General features: G+C 42.9%; 1 protein-coding gene across 1 annotated transcript in view; it reads right to left on the bottom strand.

Moving 5' to 3' along the window:
• Positions 1–20,873, bottom strand: part of SPON1 (spondin 1) — a 256,283-nt gene that overhangs the window by 128,927 nt on the left and 106,483 nt on the right. Inside the window, exon 5 of the mRNA XM_032359337.1 lies at positions 16,987–17,109. Coding sequence (XP_032215228.1) covers positions 16,987–17,109 — 123 coding nt within the window. The remainder of the gene's footprint in view (positions 1–16,986; positions 17,110–20,873) is intronic.

Here is a 20,873-nt window from a genome sequence, read left to right as displayed (position 1 = left end):
GACAGCATCTCAGCCTTATTATTTAGGAACACAAAAGTTGGCTCATACCAACGCCCACCACCATGTGCTGGCAGCTGAGAACACTGCAAAGGCAATAATCAGGATGGAAAATTCCCTTTCCAAGTTCCCGAAACCTGCAGCCCAAGGTGGCAGCTGGTGGCCTATTATTCCCTGGAGCTCTGGTGAAAGGGAAGAATTCTGCTCGTGCAATTCTAAGCAGGAAAAGTCTGTTTTCTCTTGATGAAGAAGGATCATTTATGATTAGAGGGCTATTTCCTTAGTTTTGGGGGTTTTTCCCCCCAACTTTTTAGAGATTAAATTATTGCAGTAAAGGGGCAGCAGGAATTCCTTTGGCTTGATAAGGTCTGGCTTCCTAGTTCTTCCTTGGAGGGGAATAGAGCTTTGAATAATTTATTCATTGCTTGAACAAATTTCAAGGGTGCTGCCAGAATCAAGACCAGACCAGGCAGTGACCTTAGAGATGAGAAAGAGAGACTGTGGAGATGAGTAGGTAGGCGGGGGAGCCCCAATATTAAAAGAGACCAGGGACACTGGGCATCAATCAGGCCAGTCTGGCTGCTCTAAGAGGCAGAATTCCAGGAGCAAGGGAAGGACCTCATCCTTGGTGGGGCAAAGAGGGCTCCTACATGGGTCTCACCAGGCAACAAGGCAACCTTAAGGACAAGGTCAGCCAGATGGTAGACAGTTCCTAAATATCTATGGCATCAATGAATGGTGTAAAGATTGAGATCCAATTATGAGAACTGGAGTTCAAGGAAAGAGGTGGATCCCACAGAATGAATTCTAATAGTAGCTTACAGTTATAGAACACTTCATACATGCCAGGCTCTTCTAACATCCTCACAAGAGTCCTGTGAAGGTAGTATTAATCTCATTCCCACTTTATGGATAAAAAAAGTGAGATACAAAGAGGTTAATGAAGAGGCGTGCCTAACATCTCACAGACAGTAAGTGGTGGAGGCAGGATTTAGTCTGGTTCCAGAGACCACACTCTGCTATTACATGTCACGGATTTGTTAGAATTGGGTCAATGATGGATAGCTTAACTCCTGCAAAATTCTTCCAAATGAGGAGAATCCCTAGTGCCAGAATGCTGGGGGGCTGCGCTGAATCTGAAAACAGTGCTGAGGGTCTTCAGCAGGCTCACTTTCAAGGAGTGCTTTTGCCTGTAAGTGCTCCATTGTTGGTTGTTGTGAGTTATTCTTCAGGCATATGCCCCCTAGTAGCTTCGATTAGCAAATCTAAGACTTTGGTCTGCCAGTTTCTGGGTTTTGTCCTCCCCATCCCCTCCCCCAACCCCCTGCAAGGTTTGGTGCATTGGCTCCCAGGATGGGGAACTGGTTTCTTGCTTTGGCTGATGGAAGTCTCTGACCGACAACCTCTCACTTGGTGCCTCTGGCATGGAAGCAGCAAGAGCTACTTTCCAAGTGTTGTGTGTTCACAACCTAAATCGACATCACAATTCTGTTAACTTGTTTCCATGCTCTTCCGTTGAAAATCCATGTCACTTTGTCAACCTAAATAAACATTTCCAAGAGTTAGGAGGCTGCTCTGCTCAGGGTAGCCTAAGTACGTACTAATGAAGAATAAGACCCATGTCAGTTGGGTTGACGAGGCACTTTACTGCTTTATTTCCATCGTGAAACCCAAGAATCCTTGCAAATTGGGAGGATGTTTGGCAGGAATGCAGTGGCTGGCAGAAAGCACGCAGCCATTTCAGTCATGACCATGAATACTCAGCCTTATTTGGCATAAACAATTCTTCAGGGTATATTTTCAACTCATTGTTTGGAAAACTTTAAGCACATAAATGCTGTTAGCTTCAGTAGAGTTCTGCGCATATGATCTGAGTAAACTTATTAAGATTTTTAGAACATATATATTCTCCCTTCCTAGAATTGTCTTAAGTAGTTAAATATATTTTTTTAATGAAGAAGATTTTTGCAGTAAGCCCATGGAATCACATGTATTGAGCACTAATTCTAGATCAGACACTGTGTTGAAACTGGAGATGCGGTGATGGTCCCAACCAGCTCCTCCAAGGATTGAGCATAAAACCATTGTAGAAGGTGGGGAAAAGGCAAAGAGGAGAGATAAGGTGAGGAAAAGGATCAGATAGAAAGTTTGTCCAATGTTCTCTCTGATATACATAGTACCATAAAGATGCTAATTATAATTGCCTGCCGCCACATTGAGGAGGAAAGAGACTTTTCCAGGTCTCCTGGATTAAAGGAAGTGGGATGCACTTAACTAAGGTAGATTTTTAGAAAGGGTCTAGATTCCATCCGATGTGACATTTCCTTGACTTCATGACAGGGGATGGTGCAGACCCCAGGAGCCTTTGCGCTCAACAGCTAAGTGGTCTCCTTATCTTATTCTAGCTTTGCTTGTTCTCTAGTTGGGCGCTGTTCAGGTCCCTGGATACTTAGAGGCAAATCCCACCTAAGAATTTTTGATGTGCTTATAGGGGGAGGTGGGGAGAGGGGAGAGAAACCAAGTAAAACCAATCTTCATCAACAGAAATCACAGAACACATAAATCTCAAAGTCTGTTTACTTCCCTTAGCTTATTTACAAAAATACAAGTCAGTAAATACTAACTTTTAATCAAGATGAGCTGACGAGTTCCATGTGTTTGCCTGGCTGATTGTGAAATGTATGTTGTATTTGTTATTAAATTCCTTTCTGAGTGGGGACAACTGTCACAGATGCAAACTCGATTTCCTCACTGCTGGTAGGGCTGTCTACCGCAGGAGATCTTTTTAAAGGTATCTTTGCATTTTAAATTTGGGGCTATTCATCTTCTTCGTATTCAGTATTCATAAGGTTAGGGACGATAAAATGTACCTTGGAACTCAGCCCTGTCTCCCCTGGGACGTGGAGGAAATTTAGGAGCCAGGTGGAAACTTCAGGAAAATTCTCACCCAGTGATGGAAGCCAGTCAGATGAGAGGATTTGTCCAAGATTTCAACATGGGATCAGAGCTAATAAATCCTTATGTAAAGGTTGAGAATGTGGGTGGGAATAATGACAGGTTAGAAATAAGCACATTATAGCCACAGTTAACACAGAACTTGCTGTGTATCTGGTTCTGTCAAATAGCCAAACAAAACAAAACAAAACAAAAAACCCCCACCAAAAAACACAAAACAGCAACAAAAAACAACAATAGCAAAAAAAAAAAAAAACCACTTAAGAGTTATCTTATTTAAAATTGACAATGGCTAACACTTTGTGAGCTTCCACTATACACCAAGCCTGTTTTAAGAGTTGTAGGAATATTAATAATCCAGTGATGTAGATTTTGGCTTTACTACATAAAATCAGAGCCCAAAAGGTCAGCTCGTATCTCTTCCAAGGTCCTACAGCTAGTGAAGAGAGGCGCTTAGATTTGAGCCCTGGCCCATTTTCGAAATAGTTTCATGGGGTCGGTGCTCTGATTCTCCCTGCTTTACAAACGAGCAAACGTAGGCACAGAGAGGTTAAGCAACTTTCATAAGGCTCCGTAAGTGAGTGTCAGATGCAGGAACTTGAAGTGGGATCTGATTTCCAGGTCCACAGTGGTTTAGACTCTACGTTGCATACACGGCTTTTTAGGACAGCACTCACCACTGGCCAATCTTTGTGGCAAGAGAAACCTGGCTCAGGGTTCCTCTCACCACAGAAATGTGCTTTCAGCTCTCACATCGTTCTTATATTTGGGGCTGAGCTTCACTATTCCAGCAAGAAACTGCTCTCTCCCCCCTCCTGGCTTTAGCTTATTTTTCTGGCTTTTAGCCTTCACATGAAAAGCTAGCCCTCTTTCACTTTCTTTTCTGATGAGCTCGCCTTCAGAATACAGATCAAAGTTTAAGAGGGAGGCAGAATTAGCCTAGGATCTGGGGAAACACTTAGGTCTGCAGGCAAGAAATGTTTACCTAAAAATCCAGTCAATGGACCCAAGATAGAACCAGAGACTTGAAAAGCCAAGCCAAATGAATCCATGTCTGCTGCAGGAGGGACAGCCGGACAGATGGACAGCTCTCTTCAAAGGTTGCTTAGGGACCCAATAAACCTAAAAAGACTGTGCCCTGAATGTCAATGTGGGTGGGCGGATAAAGGAACAGTATTCCTCTTCTCCTTCTTGCTTTTCCCAGGGTGGGCGCCACAAAGCAAACACAATTTGCATTCAATGACAGAAAGCCACTCACATCTGTAAACATTACCCAGTCAGCAAAAGCCTCCAGAAAGCCTCTTAGCCCCATTTCCAGGAGCCAGATGTGGAGAGAAAGCCTTCTGCTGTTCATTGTTCTTCCACGCGAGCTGCAGGACCCTGGGACGCTCCATGTGCAAGGAAAGCACGGCACACGCTGCTCTTAAATTGAACCAAGCTGATTAGGTTAGAGAGTTTAATTAAACTCTTGCTGGCCGTCGTGAAAAGGGTTAGCTTGCTCGCAAGGCTTTCTTCACGGGTTCCCTACAGGTAGCACACACTTCTCCCTTCCAACCCAAGGTCATTAGGATCACATGAATACGTAGAGATTGAAAGGTTCCAAGATGTTCTGGGGGGGGGGGGCATTTGACTCATAACTTTTAATTTAATCAATCAACTCAGCGGGTCTAGTAAAGAGATTACAACCATCCTCCTCCCTGATCCCTAGCAATCCGCTTTGCTGCAGGGCGGCCCTTACTAATCCTTTTTACTAAAAATAAGGCAGGGCTGCTTGTGCTGTGATTTCCTATATCCTTTGTCCTGTTTCGTGTTTGTTCTTTGCTCTGAAATTTAACTGAGGCTGGGCAAAAGCTGCAAGTATTTCTTTGTCCTCATGCTTCACTTCCAGCCCCAAACAGGAGAGTTCTTGCAAATTGGGAGGGACGGTTGCCAGCACTGTAGTGCCTGGCACAGACCTTTGCAGAAACTCCACTCGTGATTATCAATAGTCTTCCCTTTCTCAGCATAAACAATTCTTGAGGGTAGGTTTTTCAACTTGCTGTTTGGAAAACTTAAGTACATAAATGCCATTCGCTACAGCCAAGTTTTGTGTGCAAATTCCTGGGTAACCGTACTCAATGCTCGGGTTTAATGGGCTTTGTATATTCCCTCTCCTTCAGTTTCATAAAGCCTTTCAGAGTTCCGGGTATTTTCATGCAAAGGGAAAATCAAGTCTTTAAGATTAAAGTAGGCGTTTCTTGGAGTCCCCGCACAGGTACTGGCAAAGAAGTCTGAAGGAAATACTGCATGAAAAATGCATGGGCTGGTGTCATACTTAAATGTTAATCACATCCATTTTGCCAGGGGAACTGGTGGCATTAGAACTTACATAATAACTGATCCATGACTTGCCAATGAATCCAATCTTTCTTTCTCCTCAAATCAGTTCCAAACAGGTGGCCCTTGAAGCTACATGAATGAGAGGCAGGAGCCACGTGCTCTCTGAGTTGCCGACCGGCAGGAGTGAATGGCAAATAAGTCATCAATAAATTAATTTACCCCTATTGGCAGTAATGAGGCTGTAACTTGACAGCTACAAGGGGAGTAATACCTTATAATTTATACTAAATGGTCAGTCCAAAAAGGGCGTCTCTTATTTAAGAAAGGGTATGCTTGAGAAATAGTTTGCGGACTTGAGGAGGGAGGCAGCCCGAGAGGCCAGAACCTTCCCATTTCAAGTCCCATTTAAATGCCAATAAAATAGTCTGCCGCAAAGGTTTTGGGAATAGCAATCATAATCATCACTTGAGGAAAAAAAAGATGAGTAAAAGGGGGAAAATGATTTTGAACTATTATAAATGTTTGGCAGTATAAGAGAAGAACTCTGAATTAAGAAGCTGGGTACAGGGGTGCCTGGGTGGCTCAGTCATTAAGCGTCTGCCTTCAGCTCAGGTCATGATCCCAGGGTCCTGGGATCGAGCCCTACATCAGGGACACTGCTCGGCAGGGAGCCTGCTTCCTTCTCTCTCTGTCTGCCTCTCTGTCTACTTGTGATCTCTCTCTCTCTAATAAATAAAATCTTAAAAAAAAAAGCTGGGTACAGGATGGGGGTGAGGGAGGGAAGCGGTAAACCATGGAACAAAATGAGAACAAGAACAGAAGTTAGAGAAGCGCTGGAATCTATTTTTTAAATATACCTATTTCAGGAGAGCTCATTATGGGAGGAAGGAGTGGGCAGGCGCCAACAATGATAACACGGGTCCAGGGACGGACGGGATGCTACAGGAAACTAACCAGAGAAAGAGAAATGAACCAGGGGAAACAATGCAGAGCACACAGTTCCTGAGGAAACAAAGAGAATAAACAGGAATGAACTGACATGCCGCCTACACACAGGAGATGCTCTGAATAGATCTGGGGAATGACTGCACAAACAATAAACAACAACAAATCAAAGATTAGAAAAAAAAACAACAACAGATGACCTTGAAGAATAATGTCACCACTAATAAAATAGCTGAAGGTATACATAAAGCCCTATTAAAGATCTCTTTTAGAATAGCGGGCATCATCAAATATTTTAGCCGCAGGAGAAGAAGAAAGCACTGTGTACGGAGCTAGGTTATAGATTTCATGCAAAGGACTATAAGCCATAAGTGAATAAGGACTAGGTTTATTTTCCCACTAAAATGGAAAGCCATGGGTAAACCATAGTCAGAGTAAAAAACTGTATAATTTGGGCTTTTACCCAGTTGAGTTGTTAGCCAAATGCAAGACTCACACAGAATTTCAGGCTTAAGAAGTTCAATCACCCACTAATGGGCAAGTGTTGGATTCCAAGTTTATTTCAAAAAGAAATCTGATCTTAAAAGACCTGAGAAAAAAATGATGCTGTTAAAAATAGTAAAAAAAAACCCTCTGAATCAGTATATCTTTATTGAAGAGGTAAGTACAATAGCAGAGAAGCACTGATGGGAGTTGGGAATGAGAAGAATTGTTAAAATGGACAAAAAGAAATGAACTGAGGGGTAAGTGGAGAACAGAAGAAAGAAAGTTGAGAAAAACAAAAAGCCAGCAAAGGTTTCTCACAAGAGTGAATCAAAAGATGCTATCCTGATAAGACAGGGGTCTATTGATAATGTAGAAGTAATATTCTTGTTGTACGTTTTAAATTGACAGCTAGTTGATTTAAGATTTCTGCCAAATGAAATAAAAATAAGCAAAACCAAAGCCAGATACGTGCTCGTTGCCTATGTAATACCAAAGAAAATCTAGAAATAAGAAAACAAATTAACAATAATAGATAAGTAAGTAGACTGGCAGAACATAAACTGTCTAGGACTGAGCTTAAAATAAGTGTAAGTCTAAATAATCATGTCGAGAAACAAAACAGAACAAATAAAAAAATTGAAACCAAAAAAGAAACAAAACAAAACCCCACAAAAGCCCTTCCAATGGGATGAACGCAATAATTTACTGGAAAATCTTTAAAAGGCATAGAGAGCCTAACAATAAGAAAAAATAAATTTAAAAAAACACTTGAAAAGGGAAATTAATTAAAGGGAAGAAAAAGCAGGTGAGGTTTCAGACACGACAGTATTTAAGGCAAAAGTTATTAAAGCCAGCTAATTATGTTAATTATGCGAAGTTGAAAGTCAGAGTTAATCATGAGGATATAATGCTTTGATGCTATAGGTTCCAAAGACATAGTGACAAATGGAAAACAATCTGTTAAACATCAAAAAGAAATGATAAGTACACAGTTTTAGATCAAGGCGTTAATACCCCATTATCAGAACATGAAAAATCAAGAAGAAATGATCAAGTAATAGAGCCTGAATAAACACAATTAAACTTACCATCATACAGTAATAAGTATAGATACTGCCAAGAATTAAATGGATTGAACACTGTAAACAAAAAATCTTGGTAGCACCTACGCCTCGCTCCTCTGAGTTCAACCCTGGGGAACTTCAGAAACACAGACCCATGGAACTACCAGAGACACTCAAATACACAGGGGATCAAAGACTCACTTCGAAAACAACCAACATGAACGTGTATTTGGTTCGAGGGGCGGTAGACAACAAAGGAATCTGAGAATACACTAACATTCTTGTTTTGTTCAGAGGAAGACAAATATTGAAATGTTTATGAAATCAATACAGATAAATCAACACAAGTATGTGTTTTAAATTAGAGGCAACCACCACAAGAACAACAACATAGATCAAATATTGCCTAAACCAGCAGAAGAAAACTTAATGCAGGCAACGGAAAGAAAAGAAGTGGTTTAAAAAAAAAAAAAAAAAAAGAGGAAGAAACAAAAAGAAATTAAAATCAGCAAATATAAAACAAGATGGCGGAATGATTTGAATATGACAGTCGTCCAATGTGGGGAACATGGAATATTACGAAAAGCAAATAAAGCCAAAAGGGCACTGAATGGACCAAGAATGCTTGTGTGCTGTGAAGTAAGTAACACATCCCTCAACATCTGTGTGGAATGACAGAAAAGGCTCAACATATATGAGGTCATGAAAAAACCAAAACAAATTCTGTAAATGCACAAAAAAGCAGAACCATTCTATTACATACTCTCTCACCAAAACAAAAGAAAGAAACTTCAGTGAAAAAGTGATCTATGAAGAAACCCAGTCAGCACATGAAGACAACACCAGAGCTGCTCTGTCTTAGCCTGATCTCCAGGCTGAGCAAAAAGGGTCCCCCCCACCCCCCCAGAATTTATAACGCGAGTTTGAAATTTGACACTGCACCACTGTGTGGTGGCTTTGGTGTGGTTCTGAAGAGGTCTGAGTCTTTGTTGTCTGTTTCTCTGGATGCTTTTTGGGTTGTCCCTATCCTCATTATTCTAAAATTTCCGGATGGGAGGCTTTTCTCATCCTCCGTGCTGAATACCTGGGTCCTGAGCCTATTCCCGGGGTCAGGGTCAGTGCAAACGGCGGGCTTGGCTCTTACCACCCTCCCGGCCGCTATGGAGGATTCTGCATTCTTTGCTCTGCTCAGAGCTCCTACCTCTCCAGCTCCCCAGATACTGCTGGCAATCTCTCTGAAAGGGCGGGGCCTTCTTTCCTTTTTTCTTGTCTTTGTGAGTTTATTTTTTATTCTCCTAGTGCTATCTTTATGAGATTGGAGGAAAGATCAGCAATTCATGCTTGCATTCAGCCTGGCATGTTTAAGGGGAAGACCAGGTGAACGGACTTTCCTTCCCCACTGCCCGTGCATAACACAGTGAGTTGTTGCCGCAAGGCTTCCCAGAGGGATGGAGAGAAGAGAGGGGAAAAAGGGGAAAGAAGATCTTTAATCCTTTCTCTTTTGCTCTGTCGGACACTGACACTGTGGATGCTGAGGCACGTACTCTGGACCAAACTCTGAATTCCCAATCACAGCTCTATTCATATGCAGCCTGAAGGTGGCACTACTGGGGGGCGCTGCTGGGCACAATTACTCAGCCTGGAGAGGGATTTCCCTGTGAAGGTGGGAAGGAGTGGGATTATTGTTTGCTGAATGTTTCATTTTGTTTCTGAAGTTAGATGGGGAGAAAAGGCCTATGGTCCACCTGTGACTCATCACCGTTCTAGGTGGTGGGCTGCGGAAACCCACACGTTTATCTTACCATAAATGGGAAGAAACCCAGCAAGCTCAATACTATTAATTTAGTTAACAGTTCTTCCAAAAGTAATTGAGGGATTTAGTGCAATCCCACTTAAAATTCTGACAGGATCCTTTACAGAATTTGATAAAATGATTTCATGATCACTTGCAAAAACAGAGAGACTATAATATCGAGGAATATTTTAAGAAGCAAGAGTGCTTGTCGGCTCTGATGCTTTTCTCTGTCACTCCTCCGCATCTAATGCGTGACAGAAGCTACCTCTGAGAGCTATCTCCAGTCCGTCCATCCACTCCATCACACACCCACCGCCTTAGTCCGAGCTAGCGCCATCACTGTAATGGCCTCCTCACCGACCTTCCCAATTACTGCCAGAACCATCCAATCTGCTCCCCACTTAGCAGCCCTATCAGGTCCTCTCTCTCCTGCCCCAATCTCTTCAGTGACTTCACTTGTCTCTCTCCACCCTCTTCCTTGCTCAGTTTGTAACTGCTTCTCATTCATTCATTCATTAGAGGCTTTCAAAGTATCAGACAATGAGCTGATCCCTGAGGAGATACTGAGCAAAAGCAGGCTTGATGCCTGTCAGTGCCGTAGGGGTTTTAAAGGCAAATGCAATAAACTCGAGGAAAGATTCAAATGTGTAAGTCATTAAACCAATGCCAATTTAAAATAATGAGATTAATTTTTTATAACCATTAATTGCCAAAACCCAAACAGAAAACGTTAAGTTAAATGCTGAGAAGGCTGGGGGAAAGAGATCTATTTATTCATTATTGGTAACATGGTGAATTGATAGAAATATTTTGGAGAATAATCTGGCAAAATGTCGTAAGAGCCCATAAAAAGTACACATTTTTTGATCGGGCTGTCTGGCTCTTCGGAAATTATTTCAAGGCAATGATTTAAAGGAAGGACAAAGGGAAGAATACTTCACTGCAGTTTTTTTGTTTGTTTTTGTGTTTTGTTTTTTTGGGGCCGCCTGGGTGGCTCAGTCAGTAAGTGGCCAACTCTTGATTTTGGCTCAGGTCATGATCTCAGGGTTATGGGATCAAGCCCTGTGTGGGGCTCCACGCTCAGCAGGGAATCTGCTGGAGGAGTCTCTTCCTCCCTTCCCCTTCCTCTCTTTCTCTCTCTCAAATAAATAAATCTTTTTTTAAAAAAGCTTTTTTGTTATAGTGCTTTCCATGTTAGCAAAAGACCTGACATCACCTTGATGTTCAATAAAAGAACAGTTAGATAAGTGGTTTAGAGCAAGCTGGTATAACAAGTTACGACTATGGAAACAAAACCAAATGCACAAAGTAGGATGCAATGTTTCCAAATGTGCAACTGTGTATGTGGATGAAAACAGGAAGAAATGAGAGCTGTTGCCGAGAGTCAGAGTGGGGGTCTTTTATGTGATTAGATTCAATAACTAGTAATTTTTAAATAACATGGCCCAGTGGAAAAGATGGCCAAGTTTCACTGTAAAAGCTTTGATACTGTAGGGTGTTTTTCCCAGTGGCCATGTTTATATTTTAGGCGATGTGTCCTCAAATGAAACAAAAATAATTGGCTTCCAGAAAAAGTTCCTTTCACCAATATGTATTTGTTAAACAGCATTAAAACTGATAACCATATCAAAAATGGGGAGCATTGTGCAATTTACTTCGTCAAGGTACATTACAGAGTCTCTACAGGGTGGAGGCATTCGTCAGAAAACCTAGGAGCTTGGGACGCCTGGGTGCCGCAGATGGTTAAGCATCTGCCTTCGGCTCAGGTCATGATCTCCAGGTCCCGAGATCGAGTCCCACATGGGGTTCCCTGCTCAGCAGGGAGTCTGTTTCTCCCTCTCCCTATGCCCACCCCCACCCCTGCTCATGCTCTCTGTCTCTAATTAATAAATAAAGCCTTAAAGCCTTAAAAAAAAAAAACAAAACAGCAAACAAATCTAGAAGGCATGTTCAGAGTAAGTGAGCAAAGTGACTCAGCATCTGTTAGGCAAGTCCCAGTCCCCTGGCAAAGACAGAGCATGTGTGCAAACCCTGGGACGTCCCTGAGCTGACCCTGCGTGGTCGCCATGTTCCTATAAAAAACGCCTGTTCTTGGACCACTGCTGGGTACTAAAGACTGCTGAGGACAGACACTGGGGGAGCTTGCTGGCACTTCTAACACTCCAGGGCTCTGGAAGTCTGTTCAGGCTCAGTGAATCCAGACCTTCCCTTTCTGACTTCTAAGTCAGGATCTGTAGAGGAGGTCTTTGTACAGTGGGGCAAAGCTGTTTGGAATTTAGTATCGGCTGAGTCCACATGGGTACAGCAGATGCTGAAAAGATGCTTTGTGTAGAAGGCATTTAATTTCACTGCAGAGGAGAGAAGACTGCCTTGTGACAGCCCCCAGAAGAAGGCAAAAGAGAATCAAGAGAGTTGATCTTTGATTTTGTGTCTGAAACTCTCTGGTTGTGTGATCTGAGTCCTTTGCGTTTCACATTTTTTTTTCACGTATAAAATTAGGAGGTAGAACTTGCATGATCCAGTCTCAAAACGGATTTCTAGAAACAACCCAGTTGAGGGTGTTTTAAAAGGATTTCACGATTTCCAGATGGCCAGCAGAGGTTTATGGCATTACAATGGAGAGGGGATGTCAGCCTGGGCCTTCCCCTGGCCTTCCTGATTTCGCCACACCTAGCCTCTTCCAGGGAGGGGGCTGTGGTGGATGCAGAGTCCCCTGTTCTCTAAGGAAGGGAACTCCAGAAATAGCATTTGGACCCAACCATCGTGGATAGCAGTGTGGCCCCCACAAGCGAGAACTGAAGAATAAGTGTGTTGCCAGATCTTCTTGAAGAGCCCAATGCGAATTCTCCAGGGCAAGTCACCCAAAGAGAACGGAAGGACAGACACCTTAGGCTGCTATCCTGTGTCACGGCAGAGATCCTCCAAGTGTGGTTTACAGATGTCTGGGGACCCTGAGGCCCTTGCAGGAGTCTGTGAGGAGAAAACTATTTTCACCATGATACCAAGACATTTGCCACACGTTCGTTGGCATTCACCCTGGTGGTGTCAAAGTGGTACCGTGTGAACCACTGTCACTTAGTGCCCATCCAAGCAGTGGCCTCGAACGGCGTCCACAGTCACTGCCAGGAATGGCCGTGAACAATGTAAAGAGCTTCACTTTGGAATGTTTTTGATGAAACAATAAGAATTATTAATGTTATCTATTAGTCTCTGTACATCCGAGTACATGGTTTTCTCCCATTCTGTGTGACTAACTGGGGAACATCCACGAAACACTTCCCTATATACTGGGATGCGATGCTGGTCTTGAGTAAATGCTCTTGCAAGCTGGACTGGATACTTTTATTTTCATAAACATCATTTTTACTTGAAAGAACCAATGACAGACAAATTATGGCTATTCAGACTGGAGAATGTGGTAGACATTTTCTCAAAAATGAAGTGAGCCTGTCATTTCAAGGAAAACAACGGACAGGATGTGTTGCCAAGGAGAAAATTCAAACTTTCAAGCAAAACTTAGAATTTTGGAAAACTTGCAGTGCCTGGGTGGCTCCGTCATTAAGCGTCTGCTTTCAGTTCAAGTCGTGATCCCGGGGTCCTGGGATCCTACATGGGGCTCCCTGCTCAGTAGGGAGGATGCAAAGTAGGATGCAATGTTTCCAAATGTGCGACTGTACATGTGGATGAACATATGAAGCAATGAGAGCTGTTGCCGAGAGTCAGAGTGGTGGTCTTTTATGTGATTAGATTTAATAACCAGTAATTTTTAAATAACATGGTCCAATGGAAAAGATGGCAGGAAGCCTGCTTCCCCCCTCCCACTCCCCCATATTTGTGCTCCCTCTCTGGCTGTCTCTTGTCAAATAAATAAATAAAATCCTAAAAAGAAAAGAATTTTGGAAAACTTATAGCTGTCATTATGAATCTGGTAGCTTTCCATACTTAAACACATTTCTTTTTTTTTTTTTTAATATTTTATTTATTTATTTGACAGATCACAAGTAGGCAGAGAGGCAGGCAGAGAGAGAGGGGAAAGCAGGCTCCCTGCTGAGCAGAGAGCCTGATGAGGGGCTCAATGCGGGGCTCGATCCCAGGACCCTGAAGTCATGACCTGAGCCGAAGGCAGAGGCTTAACCCACTGAGCCACTCAGGTGCCCCTCTTAAACACATTTCTAATGAGATTAGAAGTGATATTAATGAATGTGATTTTTGATATTGTATAATGAAATGTCTCTATATTTGAACCACCTGTGTAACTTAGTAAACCAGTGTTTTCCAAATGACCAATGTATGATGTCACAAAATCATTTATTTGTAAAAGATTCATTCCAAGTGCAAAGTAAAGCAATGCATTTTAATGTAACAGAGTACAAGTTCACTAATATGGTTTCATGTTCTACACTGTAATTATCCTTTAAGAAACTACCCTTTGTTGGGATGCTTGGGTGGCTCAGTGGGTTAAACATCTCCCTTCAGTTCAGGTCTTGATCCCAGGGTCCTGGGATGGAGCTCCAAATCAGCTCCCTGCCCTGTGGGGAGTCCACTTCTCCCTCTCCCTCTGCCTGCTTGTGCCCTCTGCTCTCTCTCTCTCTCCCTCTCAAATAAATAAAATCTTAAAAAAAAAAAAAAAAGAAACTACCCTTTGTAGGATTTTGGTATAGTATCAAAGAAGATTATCTGTAATTAATGAAGAAGTTATTAAAATATTCTTCCTTTTCCAATTACATATCTGAGATAGAATTTCTTTACACTTCAACCAAAAAAACATACCACAACAGATTGAATGCAGAGGCAAATATAAGAATCTAGATGTCTTCTAATTAAGTCAGATATTAAAGAGATTTGTAAAAATGTAAAACAACGAGGGTCCTTAACTAAATTTCTTTTGTTTTAGACAATATAGTCATTTTCATAAAATATGTTAATATGTAATGAGTTTGTCATTGCTAATTCATTATATGCTACTTTTTAAATGAATTAATCAGTAGCATTTTAAAACATCTGCAATTTTTGACACACTGAATTTGGATAGGTACAACCCATATAAGCAAAAGGATGTTTGAGTTCTCAATAATTTTTCAGTATGCAAAAAACATCTTGAAATTATAAAGCTTGAGAGTTGCTGCTCTGAGATCCTTGAGGACAAAGTGGTATTTGGGATGAGTAATAATAAAGGGGAGCGGGACATGACATTTATCAATTTGCACCATGGTTGGGAAGCATCATGGCTTAATTGGGCTTCATGGCAAGGGTTGGTTATCGAGACAAGATCATGCCTGGAACACTAAAGGGATAGTCATCTATTACTTAAGATTAGTAGAAATCACTTCAACCAGCATTGAATTTTCACAGTCCTTATTAGACCTTCTCTGTGCCCTTCCATTTGACTCCAGTCCTGAGCACCTTTCCCTCTAAGGAGGGTCTGGCCTATAATCTCTCAGCAGTATTGGCCATGGTGACTCGACGGGAGCTAGAAATCTGCCTCCTAGGTCTCAGTGACGGCTACTCTGGGTTCAACAATCAGTATATAATACTTGGAAAGGCATCAGGCACTTCCAAGGCATTGAGAATGAAAGATGAGTGTGTTACGGCTTTTGTCCTGGAGGACTCCTCTGCCTGATGGAGAAGAAAGATTCCTTAAGAAATAATTACAGTCCAATGTGATAAACACTCCTTTGTACATAGTGACCAAATTTTTCCAACCCAAAATTAAGACACACTGACATCTGACAATGGAACAATCCTGGGGGGATCTAGAGCTCACGTCTGCTTTATTAAGAAACTCCCAACAATTCCACAGAAATTCTGTACAGATTTGTACTTGATTTGACTCACAGACCCAGAAACAGTGGTTTTTTTTTTTTTTTTCAAATTCTGGGGAATAACAGTGTCAGAACAGAACAGCACAAGAAGCTCCTTAGGATTATGGAAGATGAGTAATGGGCCCCTAACATTTTATTTCCTTTGGGTTAGTGGACTGGAGGCACTGGAGGACATTTTTTTTTTCCATCATCCTTGTGCCAAGTGTACCCCAACCCCAGGGCAAAGAGTCTAGCTTTGTTCATGCAGGTCTCCCACACCAGCTGAAGCAAATCAAACTGAGTCCCAGAATGAGAAGAATGAACTAGTAAGATGCTTCTAAGATCACAAGTCTTGATTACAATGTGGGTAAAATTAAACAATAGAGCTCTTGATCTGCCAAGTCCCCGCTGGGTGGGCTGCCTGGGAACTGTGGAGGCTCCGGTCTGGACCAGGTCTTCATAAGTCCCAACCACATACCCTTTGCTCCCCCTTTTTTGGGGGGCTGACCCAAATCCCTCTTTTTAATCTCCTCCTAATTCTGCTCGTCTTTCCCAACTGTGGCAACTCCAAAGTGAAATGAACAAGAATAAAAGAGAAAATGACCAGAAAAATCATGTTGAGTGCCACACACCAACATCCCACCACCCACAGTTAGAGAGAATGAGCATTACTGGGTCTTAAAGGTAGCCAACCGAAAGGCAGGACAAGGAACCAGACAAATCCCTTTTCAAATCTTGGATTCACTACTCACGTCTGAGTAGGGGCAAATCATGACATCTCTCTGATATTCTGATAAAATGTGAGCTCATCCAAATTTTGAGGATTAAATGACATAACATGTAAAAATGCTCAGCACACAGTAGGTCCACTACTCATTGTTAGAATTTTCACATTTTTGTGTGTGAATATTTGATAAATGCCTGTCTCCCCACGAATCTCTGAGTTGTATGAGAATGTGGGTTGCGTCTTTTTTTGCTCACTATTATATCACTAGAGCTTAGCATGGTGCCTGGCATATGCTAGGTATTTTTTGAGACTATGGTATGATAAAAGGGAATTTCTAGGGTCCTGATTAAGGATCTACTCAAAATTAGCAAGTTTGGGGCTTCCTAACAACTCCCATGGATTGGTATCGGCTATCTGGAGCATGGTGTCCTGAAGGATTCTAAGGTGGTATCAGGAATTTGTAGGGAAAGTGTGTACAGATCGATTACCAACATTATGGTTGAGGGTGTTGAATGTTTGTTGACCTTGATCTGTGGAGTCAAGAGCAACCCCCTCTTGTCACCTATTTCCAGCACAGATAGATCTACTGTGTGATTCACAGATACGGCCTCCGTAGGGGGACCAAGGTTACCAAATGCTTGACCTGAAGAGAAGCAGCATGACCTTAGGAGTATTTTTTTAAATCACAGATTAGAACAACGCTACCTAACAAAAGCTCAAAGCATACCAGTATTGTATCTGCTTATCTTGATGACTTTCACTTCCTGGGAACGTGTATTTCGTGAGTCAGCTGTTAAAAGCAAACAGACCCAACATACTTCGGCTGGTGTACTCCACAACCAGACAGAACTTCACCGCGCACCTTCCCCCAATCCATCAAGTGGCTATTCTACTCACGAGGGTAATCCTTTGGGTGCGTCTTCTCGGACCAATTCCCATAAAATGTGAGTCTGTACTTGGCAGTTCCACAGGCACAGCAGTCTAAGATGGGTTTGTCAGTTACCCCGTCAAACATGGAATCTGAAACAGGGAAATCACTAAGTTAGGAAACCAATGTGGGTCATTCATAAGGCAGCACTCTCTTGGTCCTGTCCTGTCTTCAATGCTTGAGAAAAGAAGATGAGGTGCAGTTTCCACTGATTAACAACACCCAGAACCAGGTCAGTACTTGGGCTGTAAAGGATTTTTATATACTTCTAAGTATGGTAATTATATTCTGCCAATAAAAAAGACTCAGAACTTTTGCTCTAACAATGTGAGGAGACCCATGGGACCAATAAGGCTGAATATTTTGGAAACCAGGGATAAAATTGACTCAGTTATCCTTTTTTCCCACAATAGGATTTTTCTACTAGATTTTAAGAGGAAAATGCATGTGTGTGTTTTCTCTAAGAAATGTTCTCTGGGGCCAAATTGCCAGGACCAGAAGAAGCAGCTTTGCAGAGGAGCAGTGAGAACAAGTAGACAGACATAAAGGACTGCCGAACATTATTATAAAAAATGCATCTATAGTCACATCCTTTCTTATCAAGCTTTCATAGACTTGGGAGGGGTGGGGGTTTAGGGCTATGTTGGTAAGTTCAGGTTTACTTCTGAGTACAGGAGTGGTCAGGAAAAACTTAAGATTCCCTCTCTGCCCCCATTTTTATCTGTGGATAGCTGATAAGTGGGGAAAGCGAGATTACATGAATATATTCAGTTATTTCTGATTGTCAGCCCACATCCCTAAATGTGCTTTGTTGCTTTCAGTCTGTTCTGCTTCCTGTAAGACCAAAACAATGGCTTACAGATGCAACGTGTTTCAGCCGCTTTTTCTTTGGTTCCTCCAGTGGTATTAACATAAAGGTTTTTTTTTTTTTTTTTTAACAAGTTGGACATTTATTCTTAACTATTATATAAAGACCAGTGACAGTATAAAAATCTTTTCAAGTGTCAGAGAGAGCATTTTATAAGTCTTCCTTGAGGAATTCACTGGGTTCCGTTGGTTTGAACAAGCAAAATCAGTGATGGGTAGAAGAAAATCCCGTGCTCCAGGATGGAGATAAAACATGAAATAGGTAATAATAACTACATTGTATAGAGTCCTTGTAGGTGCTGCTCTCTTTCCAGGTACGGTATCATTTAATCCCAGCAACCCCAGGAGGTAAGTACTTTAGTTAATTCCATGTTGCAGGTTAGTACACTGAGGCAATTAGGTAACCAGTGCAAGGTCATGGGGTTAGTAGGTGTTACGGGCAGAACTGGATGGCGTTCTATATAAACACCAATGAGAGTAATTTTTGGGTGTGTGTTTCTCTTTATGCTTTTTCAAGTGAAGGCTGGTGCATTTAAAAAAAATGACCTCCCTATAGAGCTCCAGGATTTCTAAATGGCGGCACCAAAGAAGAGGTCTGAAAGCACCCAAAATAGAAATCCTAGTCTGGCTCTTTCTTTTGTACACTTGGAAGAAGCCTGCACATTGTCTGTGCTTGGGGACAGGCTCTCTGTTGCTTAACACACACAAAATCCAGGTACCACTCCTGCATCAGCTACTTTGATAGGGACAAGCCCTGTTGAATGTATTTCAGGAAAGGCAGTGTAAATTAGGAACTCGTAAGGATTTTTTCCTTTTCCTCTTCCATTATTGCTATTATGACCAACTGTGTTTCAAAAGAACTAAATTAGCTTTGGAAAAGGGATTCCAAGCTAAGAGATATGTACTGGGCTTTCAACTGTAGCTTCCTGGAGCTATGTGATGAGGGAGCAATCTCTCAAAAAAACCAAAATAAGGCAAATCGGTGGCTTTACCTTCTCAATCTTTTCCGAAAATATCTTTTCAGCTATGGGTAGTAAGTTTAAAGATATATTCAGAAGTTCAGGGGATACACTTACAATAAATCTTGTGGAATTCCAAAGGAAAATCAGCTTCCATTTAAAAAATAAGGCCCAAGTTTGAAACTAAAGACAGACATACTGTTCCCTATGGGAAAAAGCCTATTGAAAAGGAACCAGATTTTCTGGGGCACCTGGGTGGCTCAATCAGCTAAGCGTCTGCCTTCAGCTCAGGCCATGATCCCGAGGTCTTGAGATCGAGTCCCGAATTGGGCTCCTTCTCTCTGGGAAGTCTGCTTCTCCTTCTGCCTGCTGCTTCCCCTGCCTGTTTCTCCCTCTGCCTGCTGCTCCCCCTGCCTGCTGCTTCCCCTGCCTGTTTCTCCCTCTGCCTGCTGCTCCCTCTGCCTGCTGCTCCCCCTGCCTGCTTCTCCCTCTGCCTGCTGCTCCCCCTGCCTGCTTCTCCCTCTGCCTGCTGCTCCCCCTGCCTGCTTCTCCCTCTGCCTGCTGCTCCCCCTGCCTGCTGCCTCCCCTGCCTGCTTCTCCCTCTGCCTTCTTCTCCCTCTGCCTGCTGCTCCCCCTGCCTGCTTCTCCCTCTGCCTGCTGCTCCCCCTGCCTGCTGCCTCCCCTGCCTGCTTCTCCCTCTGCCTGCTGCTCCCCCTGCCTGCTTCTCCCTCTGCCTGCTGCTCCCCCTGCCTGCTTCTCCCTCTGCCTGCTGCTCCCCCTGCCTGCTGCCTCCCCTGCCTGCTTCTCCCTCTGCCTTCTTCTCCCTCTGCCTGCTGCTCCCCCTGCCTGCTTCTCCCTCTGCCTGCTGCTCCCCCTGCCTGCTGCCTCCCCTGCCTGCTTCTCCCTCTGCCTGCTTCTCCCTCTGCCTGCTGCTCCCTCTGCCTGCTGCTCCCCCTGCCTGCTGCTCCCCCTGCCTGCTTCTCCCTCTGCCTGCTGCTCCCCCTGCCTGCTGCTTCCCCTGCCTGCTGCTTCCCCTGCTTGCGTGCACTCGCACTCTCTCTCCCTCCCCTGACAAATAAATAAGTAAAATCTTATCACCCCTCTTCTGCTAACCGCAGCAGGGTCTGCCCAACAATGGGGGACTTCTGGCCATGCTGATCTCCCCAGCTGCCCCTTCTCTCATTTCTACACTCTATCCACCAGCTTCTTCCTTTTTCAGCTCTCCCCTTAGTCTTCATTTTCTCCTTATCTCTCTCTCCGACATTTTCCTCCCTTCCCTGAGTTCCCTCTGTCTTTCTCTCTTCATCATTCGTGACGTGGTATTAAAGTAAGCGTGGGAGTGCGTGTGTTTATTATAGGTCACCTTTTTGAATATGTTATGTCTCCCCATCCCTAATTGTGAATAACTTAATGTTTTATGTTTCTTTTAAAAAATAATGATTGCCATTGCCTTTTGTGTTTGCAGTTGTTACTTTTCCCCCTATGGATGCCCAGCTTCAACTGAGGAAAAATACTCGATTCTGGTTTCTTTCTCCCCTTCCTTGATAGATTTGACTCGCCAAGGAAGCAGAGAACGTAAAGAACTTAATGAAAGAGCTAGAGATAATTAAGTAGGCATACACATTTAAGAGAAATCCCTTTGCTCTCTGCTTACAAATTAAAGACTTTCTTAATACGATCTGCTTTGCTAATTGTGGGATGTCCTCATGGGTCTGCTCTCTCCAGGGACGATCTACAACTTCACATTAAGATCCTTCAACTCAGGGCCTGTAGGACCTTTTTTGGGTCCACAAAGTTGCTGTTGGAAAATGGTCTTTTTCTATATAGCCATGTTTAGTCATTTTGATAGGATCTCCGCTTCAGAAAGGATAACCCATAAAGACTCGCATGACACGGCATCTGCATAATTTGCATATTTGTGTGGCTTCACTTACATCAGGGCTGAGGCTCCGGGAAATGCACTTTAGTTAATGATTACTCTCCGTAGGTGGGGATGACTAGGTGTTTCCTAAGAATCCTCAAATCTGGGA

This window comes from Mustela erminea, chromosome 9 (genome assembly GCF_009829155.1).
Source record: "Mustela erminea isolate mMusErm1 chromosome 9, mMusErm1.Pri, whole genome shotgun sequence".
NCBI classification, from domain to species: domain Eukaryota; kingdom Metazoa; phylum Chordata; class Mammalia; order Carnivora; family Mustelidae; genus Mustela; species Mustela erminea.
The sequence above is the reverse complement of the archived record's forward strand: the minus strand, read 5'-3'. Positions and strand labels throughout refer to the sequence as shown.